The 13,864-nt window shown below is 37.5% G+C and overlaps 1 protein-coding gene across 6 annotated transcripts in view; it reads left to right on the top strand.

Annotated features, from left to right (window-relative positions):
- Positions 1-13,864, top strand: part of ALS2 (alsin Rho guanine nucleotide exchange factor ALS2) — a 170,557-nt gene that overhangs the window by 140,052 nt on the left and 16,641 nt on the right. For all 6 annotated transcript variants that reach the window (XM_048047088.2, XM_048047087.2, XM_067000005.1 and 3 more), the window contains 13 exons: positions 948-1,308; positions 2,168-2,336; positions 2,770-2,866; positions 3,278-3,355; positions 4,297-4,473; positions 6,056-6,227; positions 6,471-6,651; positions 8,790-8,855; positions 11,363-11,525; positions 12,306-12,437; positions 12,687-12,815; positions 13,149-13,219; positions 13,595-13,661. In XM_048047088.2, the coding sequence (XP_047903045.1) occupies positions 948-1,308; positions 2,168-2,336; positions 2,770-2,866; positions 3,278-3,355; positions 4,297-4,473; positions 6,056-6,227; positions 6,471-6,651; positions 8,790-8,855; positions 11,363-11,525; positions 12,306-12,437; positions 12,687-12,815; positions 13,149-13,219; positions 13,595-13,661 (1,863 nt within the window). The remainder of the gene's footprint in view (positions 1-947; positions 1,309-2,167; positions 2,337-2,769; positions 2,867-3,277; positions 3,356-4,296; positions 4,474-6,055; positions 6,228-6,470; positions 6,652-8,789; positions 8,856-11,362; positions 11,526-12,305; positions 12,438-12,686; positions 12,816-13,148; positions 13,220-13,594; positions 13,662-13,864) is intronic.

The raw sequence follows: 13,864 nt of genomic DNA, 5'->3' as shown, positions 1-13,864 counted from the left end.
ACGAGTTCTTCGCAAATCTGATTTCTCAGTGTTAAAGTATTGAATGAAAGGGTTCTAATGTTAATCATTTAAGGGTGGCATAACTGTATAAACAGGGATGGGAAATACTTATATATTACTATTATGTGTGATGCAGAAAATAGTTCAACACTAATGTTTTGATGCTGTAGCAGAACAGTAAATTAAAAACTTCTTATTGAGCTGCAGCAGATGTTTGACGTGAAGATTCAATGAACGCTGTTCCCAGCTCCCTTCCAAAATACTATGATTTATACTATTGTGAAAAAAAAAAAAAAAAAAAAACGAATGAAAAAATATAACCCAGAGGTTATTAGATTAAAATATAATCCAAAACTTTGTGGTGCAGTCTGACAGTACCTACACAAGTATTGGATGATTTATTGTAAAGGTAACTTAGGTAACTTTGGTAACTTTGTCCTCGTGGCCAAATATGCACAATTCTGTAAGTTTCTTGTTATTTCAGATGTTGAGTGTATATCAATTTCTTTAATGCATTTTACAATTAGAGTGAGAAACTTTTCACAGTGGTTCTAGGGAGTAAATTTCACAATTTACCAGCAGCTAATACATAGTTGCCTTTTTGTTATTGCCACTGCTTACTAAAATAAGTATTAAAAACAAAATACTATAAATTAATTTCAGAGAAATAAACACCATCTGGACATGGCTTTCCTTACTTTTGCTAACAGAAATGCATTCTAGCAGTTGTGAGCTCTTTGGGATCATGCAGCTGTTCCTACCATTAGGAAGTGACTGAAACAAGTAGTTTCACGCTCTTTCTTAACTCCTTGTTTATGGAATGCCTCTAAAATGGTTTCCCCTCACACGGTTTCAGGAATAGTAGTTTGATTAATGAATGTGTCTATCGTTGTCCCACTGTTACATGCTATCTGGTATGATATTTTTACCTTTTTCTTTGGTTTTAGCCTTCTCAGGAAGAACAAGTTAGTGCTTGTATCCCTGGCCCTCCAGGTGCAAGCACATCTGCCTTAAACAGCTTGGTGGCCTCGTGCGCATCAGCGGTTGGTGTGAGAGTAGCTGCTACATATGAAGCTGGAGCCTTGTCTCTGAAGAAAGTAATGAACTTTTATGGCACGCCTTCAAATGATTCAGGATCACAGTCTGGCAGCGGTTCCCCAGGGCCTGAAGCTCTGAAAGACAGTCGAGAAGAGCAGGTCAGACTGGAATCCATGCAAGGGAAGAAGAGTTCCAGTTTAGTAGACATTAGAGAGGAAGAGTCTGAAGGAGGGAGTCGAAGACTTTCCCTACCTGGCCTCTTGTCACAAGGTATTTAAAAAAACAAACAAACAACAACAAAAAACACAAAGGACTTGAAAAGCTACAATATTTGTGGATGGTTATAACTGAAAATACTGCATTTATTGAATATAAAGGTAGAGGTTTTTATGAATTAATTATTATTTTAAGAGTTGAAGATGGCTGGAGGAGTAAAGACTAGCTACTACTGCGTGTTAATAAAATCAAAAGCTTGGTGGGCTTAGGAATGTTACTCGTTATTAAGGTAAGGTAAAGTGGGCCCATCTTGGTAGTCTGGGTATTTTCTAGCAAAGCGACTGCAAACTATCTTCTATAGAGATCATATAGCAGATGAAATATCTGTGGCCTCTAAGTCCTGCAGCACTGAGTTGGTTTTGAGTCAGGGCACTAGAAATATTCCAGTTTTTCTTGCCAGACTTCAAAGCTGGTGACCTTCTTCCATCACCAATTTTAGTGGTGTTAATTGCTCTGAATGTGTGGTTACGTGGCTTTGTTCTATATTGGTCTTAGATACGAGGGGAGACTTTAGGAATTGGAATACTTATGTTCACTGCAAATATATATCTTATTTCAGAATATACTTATTTTATATATAGTTTTGGTTTATTTAGTGTAACTGCATAGTTCTCATATGTCTGTTATTCTTCAATAACTGGTAAAAAAAATTACTTGGAATCTGTCTACTTTTAGTGCACACACAATGTGTGTCAGTAAGCTATCTTCTTGCGCATCAGTCACTGTTCTCAATCTTAAGGCCTCTTAAAGAAGCCTTGATAAATTATTTTGAATGATACCGTGTAACGTGTAGTCTGTGTAAGAGATGTATTTATCTAAAATGGTGATTTTTTTTCTCTTGGCATGTTTTCAGTTTCTCCTAGGCTCTTACGGAAAGTAGGGCGGGCGAAAATGAGGACTGTAGCTCTGACTCCAACTTACAGTGGTGAGGCAGATGCTCTTTTACCATCTCTAAGAACAGAGGTGTGGAGCTGGGGAAAGGGGAAGGATGGACAGCTAGGACATGGTGATGTTCTGCCAAGGTGAGATGGTTTTTGATAAATGTTTCTTTATTCAGTATATCAGATTATGTCTCCTCAGATTTGGTCAACAGCCTTGCATTGCTCTTGTTCTTTGAGGTGTTCTGACCTAAGGTCTTCCAAGCAAAATGTCTTATGCTGTATTGTTACTAAACATCAGTTGGAATTTCTCCCTTGTAATTACTAGGAAATTCGGTGATATTTTGACTCGTCTTGTCCAAACTGGGGTGAGGTTCAGCATCCACTTTTGTCCTTCTTGGCCTTTTTGACTAAGCTAGTTTATTACCAAAAGACTCCATGCGTATGTTTGTTTTTTCTACTGTTCTTTATGGAGAGGATGGGGGGGGAACAAAAGAACGTTGATATCTATTTCCACATTGACAATACCTCTGATTTTTTTGTTAATCTCTTCTTTATGTGTTCTGGAAATTGTCAGGCTTCAGCCACTGTGTGTGAAAAGTCTCGATGGTAAAGAAGTGATTCATCTCTCTGCTGGTGGCCATCATTCCTTAGCACTCACTGCCAAATCCCAGGTACAAGTGATTGTCATTTATTGCTTATCTATGACATAATTGTCATGTTGACTGTTTCCTAGCTTTGTGTTTATTTGACTTCTAAACTTTGTTTTGTGTTTGTGGGAGGAGACAATGGAAATAGTGTGCGTAATGGCATTCTAATTGTATTAAAAAGTTATATTAGAAAGTTCTGCATGGTCCATTAGCATTATATTTGAAGTTTTTAATGACCTGATGCATATCCATTTCTATTCTCAAATTACCTTCTCAAATTCAGGAATATGCTAGAAATTAGAGAAGTGCTTCTTGGCACCTACGTCTTATACCTTTGACTTGTGTTTGCGCACTTGAAGCGTTGTACTAATACAATTCAGTATTCCTCTATGTATATAAACTGTTAAACGTTGATGTTAGCTATGTTTCTTACAGGTATATTCATGGGGCAGTAATAGCTCTGGTCAGCTTGGTCACTTAAACTCCCCAACAACAGTCCCTCGTCTTGCAAAGGTATTTTGTTTTCTGTGTTTTTCTTCTTTTAGTTTAGGTCCTCTTCCTATACAAGTGAGTGCCAAATAATTTCTAAAAACTGACTTTATTGACGGATGTGTTTGGCTTATATTGTGACTATGCTCCTTAAATGAGCTTGTGAATAATCTAACCAAGAAATCCTCTATATAGACCTCTACTGTTTTTGACCACGTTGAAGTTCGAAAACTGAGAAATGTAACTGCTTTTATCTTCTTACCAAGTGTCACTTCTGCCTTATTCTTGGCTTCTCTGATACAGTTGTTGAAATACTGAAATTCTTCTGTTCTGTTTTTATTCTAAACAACTGCTTCTGGCTTTTCAAATTTTGCTAGGCTATGACCATATTTGTTGCTACCGTAGTTCTAGAGCTGTTGGTTAAATATTGCTTGTCTAGTAGTGGGGTTTTCGGTCTGTTTTGAACTTCTCATCGCATTGAGGGAATAGTCACATAATGAATTCTGGGTTAGACCAGACTGACAGTGAATTCCTGGTGCTTACCTGTCTTAATGAAAAACTATCTGCAGTTTTCCTGGTTGGGTGTTATACAAATTAAGGTACAGGATGTTAACAGTCTCTGAAATTTATCAATATCCCAGCCAAATGAAGAGGAAAGTACAATGTCCTTACTTTCATCAAATTTACCTGATGCCTACTTAAAAATAAAACTGGCTTATAATTTAAAGGCAAAAAATCAGCCATTAGAAAGAAAACTGGAAGGAGATCACTTTCAGTGGAGTACAGGAAATGTATTTGTGACAAGACATTGTTGAAAAATTACCAGCTACTTTAACACATTTGCTTGTTGTCGGGTGTATTTCTTGTGTATCTGTGTCTAGAAGCTTTAGGTAGTCTCCTCTTCTTCCAGCATCTTCCAGTTTCAAGTGGTGACTTTTTAATGTTTTCTTCCTCATGAACTTCAGGTGTGTGGTGATGGTGTTTGGACTACAGCAGCAGGACCAGATTATTCTCTCTTCTTAGCAGATGAGGAAGACTTCCAACCTGGATTATATTACAGTGGCCAAGAGACAACAACTGAAAATAATTTGTCTGAAAATAACTCTACTAAGAGTCCAGTTTTGTTACTCTCTTGTAGTAAGGTGAGTTGTATTTCCTTTAAGTTAGCGCAATGCATACTGATGGTTTTTGGAAATAGCTCAGTGCTGGTTGTTCAGCTAGCTTTATGGGTGTCAAGTAAGGTGACTGATTCCTAGCAGTCAAATCAGGAGCGCAGCTCATGGAGACAGAGGAGTCTTAATTAGTATTGTTATGTTCCCTCATCTTTCCCTGTGCTTGGGAAGTGAGGTGGTGTTTCTGGGGTGTCTAATTCATTTCCCGCTGTGTGTGCATGTTGCAGAAGTGCACCCTCATATCGTGCTCAGTTTTCACCACTGTCTTCATGTGTTTATTCTATGGTCCTATTGCTCTTCATTTTCTTGTTGTTTAAGTGATTGGAGGCACTCTGTGCTCTATTCCACTCTGCTTCCTATGCATTTTGTTTGTGAGCGGGCAGAAGGTACCTCTGAGTTCTGTACATTCTGCTTCCCCAGTGTCAGCCTTTATCATGGGTGTAAAAGGGAAACTGAGCAAAGGCACTAAAATGTTTATGGGAGAGTGGGGGTGATTCTGTGCAGTTTCCATCATTAAGCTGAATCTTACTGTAGCTATTGAGAAGTTGGCTTGGGGTGAGGGAGTGTGAAGTCTGGATGTCTTCTTCTTGTCTCTTTGTATGATTCAGACCACCTCGAGTTTAAGGTAGCAAAAGGAGATAGTTTGGGTAGAAAGCAGCTCTTTTGTCTCAGCTGTTCTGGGTCTCATTTCTACTTCCCTGTGTCTAGCAGAATAGCAATTGGAGAGGGGTTTTGAGGAGGATGGGGATTTATATACTGGCTCCATGCATATGTGCATGCATGCACACACACTTTTATTCCTTCTTGTAGGACTGTTGTTAGACAGTTCTAGTATATTGTCTAGTTGGCTCTTGCATATCAAAATTGGCCTATGGATTGCTTGTTGAACATTCATGGTTCAGTGTTTCTGAGGGATCCTCTAGATCTGAATAACCTTATGGTGTTGCATCTGAACTAGAATTAGTGAGGAGCCACAGTGCATTAGACGCACTCATGCTGACTTCAGAGAAGAATTTTGTTTCCAACAGCTGTGAGCTACAAGTGGTATTAGTGTAGGTATTGGTATTAGTCCAGTTTATTAATGCTGTTATATTGCTCTTACTAATAAACCGACATATTCCACATTGAGAAAGGACTGTATTTCAGAGTGCAGATGGTGTATTAAACACTTGTTAATCTTCCTTCCTAATTAAAGGAAAAATAGGTGATGTGATATTATGTTGATGACAACATTGATGACACAGCTTTATTTTCTAAGTGACTAAACTTCCACTTGAACAAACAATGATTGTTTGAGTTGCCTTACAAGACGGTCTTTGTTTTTCAGAATGTCAGTACTAACATAACAAACAGCATTGACTCTAAATGTTTTTCCTACTTTATTAATCTTGTATTAACCCAACATTGAATGGAGTGCTTGATGTTAAGTATTAACAACCTACAGTGACACTTGGCACAAATGAAGATATCTTTTATTCTATATGATCCTAATTTTTACTATTTTTTCTTTCAAATTTTAAGCTGTTTTTTTGTTTGTTTGTTTGTTTTTCAGATAGGTTACATAAGCAATGTGATAGCTGGTGGTGACAACTGTTTGGTCTTGGTAGACAAAAACATAATGGGATATATTGCCAGTTTGCATGAGTTGGCTTCTACAGAGAGGAGGTTTTATTTCAGACTGAGTGAGATCAAATCTCAGGTTCTTAGACCTCTTCTAGGTTTAGGTAAGAACTTATTTTAATATTTTATTTGATATTATTTCCCCTATGTTCTATAATCAACTTTGTAAGAGATTTAAGTCATTGGCTATTTTTAAGTTAAAGCCAAGATCTTTTTCCTTGTAGTCTAAAATCATTAAATTGAAATGGCCAGTAAAACATCCAAACAACTCACTGGGGTAATTCTGTTTTATTAATGGGTGCAATTCTTTGGTAAAGTAAGCTAAATCACTGTCTGGTCTGTTACAGATAATTTGGGCAATGCAAATACAATCCAGTTGTTGCAGGAAATGGCAAGCAGGTTCAGCAAGCTATGCTATCTCATCGGTCAACATGGAGCTTCTTTAAGTAGCTTTCTTCATGGAGTAAAAGAAGCCAGGAGTTTGGCCATCCTGAAGCATTCAAGTCTGTTTTTGGATAGTTACACAGAGCAAGTATCCAACTTTCTCATCTTGAGTGTCTGCAGGCTTAAGCTACTGACTACAGCAAGCCCTGAATTAGGAAAAAGTAGATCATAAGGAAAGCTACATAAACTATCATGCAAGTTACATTCTTGCAATTTAAAATGTATGCAGAGTTTTACACAGACTAATTTTGTAGTTAAGCTATATGAACTCTTTGCCAGTGGAACATGCTGGACAGTTTCAGACTTCCTAATGTAAAATTCTGTAAAAACATTTCTTTGATTGCTGCATATAAATGTAAAGATTGACATGTTTGTTACTTTAGTTGAGGATCTTGTAATATAATGTAATAGAGTTGCTATTGGTAGGTCACTAAGTAAAAATACCTTTGGGGATTTACTGTGGTTACAAAATGTCTTTTCAAAAGTCATTAACTAAAAAATTGTTCCCAGAAGAACAACTCTGTGCTGATATCTGCTAAATAGCTAGTATCACACCTTTCACCTAGAAGACAGCTGCATTAGTGCTTAAACTTCGGTCCGGAGTATCCTGGTTATTATTTTAATAGCTTAATTCCTCAGGCAGAGGAAGACTGTTAGAATATTTGCTGTTTTTCTCCACAGTAACTTCAGTAGCTGCTAGCTAACTTCATCCAAATCTAGCAGAAATCTCATACTTCATATTTACAGGCTTTTTGAAAAATACCGGTTTAACAGAGGGAAGAATCTAAAAATGTCGTATTTGAATGTAGTTTTACTTACTAGATAACCGAAAACCCCTAAGGGAGCAAAATGTCACAATCATAAACTCATAAGCTTCGCTCGTTATGCAGTAGCATTTGGAATGTGCAGATAGTTGCACTTTTATTTTAACACGTTATTGCTTTTATTGGATCAGTGATAAACTTTTGTCATATTACCCTGAAAGAAGTTTTCGTCTCTGTTGATCAAATCATTTGTTCATAATTGTGATCATGTATTTTTTCCATGCTCTGACTTCAGTTTTTCTTTTCACCTGGATACCTAGAACTGGTTCTCATTATTACTCAGATTAGTAGGATTTCTTAATTTCTTTTTCCTCACTGTCAAAGGCTGAAATGTCTAATTCTAGTATCTTTGGTATTAAAATGTCTAGTTCTTTGGTATTTCCTGCCTTCTGCTATTCTCCTTTGTTTTCTTAATATGTTAAACATTTTTCCTGTGTACAGTATCAAACATCTGCATGCTCCTCAGTGTAGCATCTTGAGCATCTTCCAAAGACCTATCAAGCCACATAAGTATTATCTGTTAATTGAGTTAAACTGAGATCTTTGCCCTTGGCTGAAAGGTGTTTTTAAAAGGGAAGGAAGAAAGGAAGAAAAGACTGTGGAGGTCATCTGGTCCACCCCGCTACTCAAGCAGGGCCATCTAAAGCAGGTTGCACAGAACCGTGTCCAAACGGTCCAAATTTTTAAATAATTTTCTTTTTTGGTAGAGGAGAAGTGAAAGAGAGAATGGTGAATAGCAGGATGAAGAAATTCCTATCTTTAATATAATTAGAAGTTAGCAGTATGAAACTATTGGAACAGATGGCCTATTCTGTACATGCTCAAATCTTGGGAAAACAAACAAATTCAAGTTTCTGTTCCATCGTAATTCTCATGTGTTGTGCTAATGGCAACAGCAGTGTAATAGCACCAGCAAGAATAATAATGCCTATCCTCCATATGGAAAGTGAATACTCACTGTTCTGGTAACAGTAAATACTTGAGAAACACCCAGATATTAGACCTTGGAGGAACAAAGGAGAATAGTTTTAAGCCAAAAGAGGGGAGCTTTAGATGAGATGTTAGGAGAAAATTACTTATTTGAAGAGCTGTGAGATGCTTAAACAGGTTGCCCAGAAAAGCTGTGGATGCCCCATCCCTGGAGGTGTTCAAGGCCAGGTTGGACAGGGCCTTGGGCAACCTGGTTTACTGGGAGGTGTCCCTGCCGATGGCAGGGTGTTTGGAGCTAAGTAATCTTTAAGGTCGCTTCCAACCCAAGCCATTGTATGATGATTTTGATTACTTGTACAGTAGTTAATTACAGATCTTATTGGTATGCTGTTGGAATTTACACCAGTTGCTATTTTCAGGAAAGCATCAATTTTGAACTAAGAACATTCTTTTTCTTTACCATTTTAGGTATTGTACTTCAGTAACAAATTTCCTGGTAATGGGAGGATTTACACTCCTTGCAAAGCCAGCAATGTAAGCAGACCTTTACCATTATCTGGAGTTTTTGATCAACTAGTGAAGAAATGTGTTTTAAAGAAGTGTGTGTATGGATATAGTAATGAGTGTGCAGTGACTTGGCCTCAGCATACTTAAATATACTGACTCATTTTCTATCAGATGAAGAAAAATATCGATTGCCCTCAACTGCGATTACGATTTGGATTAAAATACTGCTGAATCAGTTCAATTGCTTTATCTTGAATGTGTGGAGTGAGGAAGGAAAAAAAAAGATTGTAAATTCATTGAAAGAGGCCTAAATAGGTTTCAGATAATTCTTGAAAAGCTTAGTCTTGAGGTTAATTTTTTTATCATCTATTCAGTGTTTGTCAGTATTTTTTTCTTTCAAATCCTGCTGTCCACAAAATACAGAATAGCACACTTCTGTAAGAATTAGTGAGAGTAGTTACTGTAAATTCAGTTTAGTTTGAATTCTTTAAGTTTGTGGAAGCTCTCAGAAATGATGCAAAAATAACATCTCTGCACATATATCTTCTGTGCCTCTCAGGGATGCTTTTGTTTATGTATACGTGTTCTTAAGTGTGAGTAAGGAATTATGCTTTTAGATCTAAGAGTAGAGCCTTTTCTCAAATAGTATTTTTGCCTAGGAGAGTAATGATACTGTATGTTTTCACTCTAGTGCTGTGAAGAAACTGTTGCAGTGCAAGTTTTTTAACTAATGTCAGAGGAGTTACCAGCTTTCATTCCTTCCTGAAGTCTCTCATCTGGGTGCGATTCTATTACAGCTGTTTATGGAGCACTTTGTATGTAGCATAAGCAAGGGTATTGGAAGTTCTTTGAAATATCAGGGTATCTAGTACAAGGAATCGTCTGCACCTGAGGACCAGTGCCAGTGATTAAATACAAAATCCCACTGCAGAGACTTTCAGAACCTTTCCACGTTAGACAAGATACTTAGGGCGAACTGCAAGAAATCAGAGATCAAGCATATTTATAATTACCGCTGCAAAGTTCTGGATCCTGAAATTAGTATATCGAATTCTTTGCATCAGATGTCACTGTTAGTATCACAGCTTCTACTGCAACTGGGGTCTCATTAGGAGATTAATATTTTTTCAGATTCTGAAACTTTCAGGGAGGAGATGTCTTAGAAGTTTTGTCCTGTAACTTGCAAAGGGAAGTCAAGTATATCTTCAATGATTTTTCTTTTTTCCAAAGGAATACTGTGTCAATCAATGGCTAATGTTGTCAGCCTTTTATGGATATTCCACAATATGAACATGTTAGGAGTAGCCCCAATTAAAAAAAGAAAAGTGTTGGCTAGCTTCAGTAGGAAGTTATTTGTATATATACATATTATATAGATGTGTATAAGCATATATATACTAAATGTTATGAATCTGTTATTTGACACTTTTCTGTGGAGGGACCTCCATGTAAGGATCTCAAAGCACTTCAAAAATGCAAGCTATCCAAGCGGTTAACTTGGTTTAAATTTACAACTAAGAAACGGTCTTCTCTCTAAAGAAGAAATTTCTCCTTAATGCTTGTTGAACAAGAGAGTTCTCAAATATCGTTCACAGACTGAGACAAGGTACATTAGAAAGTGCCATTTCATGCATCGAGTTACTTGTGTACAATTCTTAGGGACCCTGCCGTGCAATTCTCTGATCTGGTTCTTTGTCCCTGGGACTTGCTTTCTCAGTCTTATCTGATTCTTGGAGCTTGTGGTTTAAATGCTTCCCAGCTGGATGTGTATTAATGCAGAAATGTCATGTGCTAGCACGTGTGCACACAGATGTGGTGAAGGAGAGGGAAAAGTAGGTTTGTTTTAATTTTAATGAAGAAATCCTGGTTTTGTGTACTAATGCATTGTCTTCAGAATCATTTCCCTCTTCTTCTCTGAACTAGATTAGTTCTCCCTCTTGGAAATCAGACTGAGGATTGAACAGATTTCCTGCCTTTCTTTGAGGTAGGATGTAATTTTTCTAGTTAGGGGAAAAACTGGTCAGTTTCCTTGAACAACGGGTGGGGAAGAGATTATCTGGATATATCTAGGAAAGTGCACTGGAACAAAGTTAAAATTCATTCAGGCCCTCTTGTATGAGTCAACAGTTCTAGAAACTCACTACTTTAGTGGTAATGGGGAAGTCACTCCACCTGTTTTAGCTGTTTTACTGATCAAGTGTCAAAAGAGAAAAAGGCAATTAGTTACTCTCCAAGTGGGGCAACTTAGTCAGCTTTCTTCAACCAGTGTAATGACGAAGCTTGTGAGAGTAGAAGTTAAGTCCTGTGCTGCAGTTGGTAGGAAGCTACATGATTATATTTCATTATTTCCTTAAACTAAATTGGGAATAGATTAATAAGCAGCATGCATTTGCCTTTATAATTCCTATTGCTGTATGAAAATCCAAAAAAGGACATTCTGTGCTAGTGTCAGTGCTCATGGATGTAAAACATCACTGATGTTTTAATGTCTTTCTTCTCTCCTCCCTCTGTTCCCCAATGGCCCTATCATTTAGAGACTTCTTGAGTAAAAACCAGGAGCTGTTACAGAAGCTGTCTGAGAAGAATGAGGAAAATCTGCAGCTAGTGGAAGTTCTGAATGCTCTGTTTTTCATGCCATTTGGACGACTTCATAATTATGCAAGAACTTTGCTAAAGCTTGCCACATGTTTTGAAGTGGTAAGCTGTCTTTGGTATCTATATGGTATCTATGTCTGAATAAATATGCACATGAAACTTATGGCTTGGAAGTAACAGTGTAAAGCACGTGCCACATGATTAGAGGTAGCTTAGCCCTCAGTGAAGCTACCTTGGACTTAGATTTGCTGCAGGGAAAGATCGTGCATATTTACTAGCACATTCTTAAACCATACTTGCACAGATCACATGACAGGCAGAAACTTGTTACCCTGCCAGAACTTGTTGGTGTGCTTGAGCACTTAATTGCAAATACATTATTTTGATGTTTGCCTACTGCTTTTCAGTTCCATCTGGCATCGTTAGTGTAGCAGTTCTTGGCTTTAACACTACTAAAAATACTGTGTAAATATTAAGTAGACTTTTACTATCCATTTAGATGTGCCTAACTGCATTCTTTTGAAAGAAGAGAAGACTTAGCCAGGAACAATAGCTACTTGTACATTCATCCCAATTAGTTATTTAAAGTATTCTTCCTAAAATTATTAGAACTTCTGCTACATTTTGTTAAGCTGTAAGAAAGGAAATCACGTAATTGTATGTTAATCAGTCTGCTGTTAGCTTTCATGGAACTCTTGTGACTTAAATTCCCAGCACGTGTGACCAAGCAAGTAGCTCACACTGTTATTTTATTAACCAGACCAGCTGTCATACACTTGGTGCTAATTTAACAGAATGAGCTGTTCTGTTGCAACTTGGTTAGTGTTGTTGATATGGGTGCTCCGAAACTGTCTCAGCTCTGCCTTGCCTTGTACCCTATAGGCATCTCCAGAATACCAGAAGCTACAGGATTCTAGTTCTTGTTATGAAAGCCTTGCTGTCCTTCTTAGCAGAAAAAGAAAAGAAGCAGAATACACGCTTGGCTTCTGGAAGACCTTTCCTGGGAAAATGACGGTATGATGACAGTTCAGTCCGTTAGTAATTAGTAGGTGGTATATCTTGCTGTTAACATTATCCTCTGTGTCCATTATTGATGTTACTCAGCTGTAGTTCCCATTTTTATGCCTTGTGTTGTTGTAGTACTCTAAAATTAGAAAGGTTTGGCCTATGAAAGGTTATTATGACAGACAAATAGCACTGACCTTAAATTACAGTCGGTGAGAAGTAAGCTTCTGTAACTTGATCTTTAACCCCTACCTGTAGGATTCCTTGCGGAAGCCAGACCGCCGTTTAATCTGTGAAAGCAGCAACAGGGGGTTGTCCCTACAGCATGCTGGAAGATTCTCTGTAAACTGGTTCATCCTCTTCAATGATGCTCTGGTGCACGCTCAGGTAAGCCAACTTGTATCTAGGAGCAAAGCCTTTTCTGTTTCAAATAACATGACTTGTTTTTCATACAGTGGAGGTGAGGTTTTGCGGCATTCATTGCAATACTGTTTGAACAGTAAGTGTTATCTTTTTTCATGTTCCAATGTTATATTTAGACATTCGATTGCTATTGGCATGGTTTCTGTTAGCTATTTCTAGGAGGAAGGTGCATACAAAGAGCCTGTAGAGCTCAGTTTTCTTTGGTCCTCAAAGGCAAAAAATAGCGCAGAAAAAGCTTGGGGCAAGGGTAATGGATCAGTCAGTACTCACTGAAGTTTCCCTTTTCCTTGTCTGCAGTTTTCAACACACCATATTTTCTCCTTGTCCACGCTGTGGGTAGAAGCTCTTTCAGAAGAAGCTGGTAATGTGTGAGTATTATTGATTGTGATGCTGAAATAATCAGATGTCTTGTGTGGGAGGATGAAGGTTTTGTAACAAATTATTGTAAACAAGGAGCAGAATGGGATGGATGCAATCATGTATACCCCTTTTTTCTTCTTTTAGAAAGCTTTTATTGTATTTGTGTGTAGGGAAAAAAAAATGAAAAAAAACTAATAAGGTAGAATCAAGAGGTGAACCAGTAGTCTTTCCTGTTTCTCTTTACTGATGACCTAAAATTAAAGTGAATGTTAGTTGGGTTGGGAGAAGGTAGATGAAATATTCATACTCTAAGAAACCTTGTCTTATTTTGGGATGAAATTTCATTAGACTAAAATACAGCAACCCTCCCCCCCCCAATGTAGGAATGGATTGAAGATTACAACACCAGAAGAACAGTTTATTCTGCTTTCTTCCACACCACAGGAAAAGGTAGGTATATCAACAATTTTTTCATGGCTTCAGTGATATGAATGAATTTTTCTCCTGCTGTAAAACCAAATAGGGAGAAGTATTGCTTAAGTATTTACCAAGAATTAAATAATCCTACAACTTGGTATGCAGGTTAGACCAGTGCTTGACTGTAGCAGTGCTACAACTTACAATGCTGTACTGCAGAGCACAAAGGAGATTGC

This window comes from Anser cygnoides, chromosome 6 (genome assembly GCF_040182565.1).
Source record: "Anser cygnoides isolate HZ-2024a breed goose chromosome 6, Taihu_goose_T2T_genome, whole genome shotgun sequence".
NCBI lineage: Eukaryota > Metazoa > Chordata > Aves > Anseriformes > Anatidae > Anser > Anser cygnoides.
This window is presented reverse-complemented; position numbering and strand designations above follow the sequence as displayed.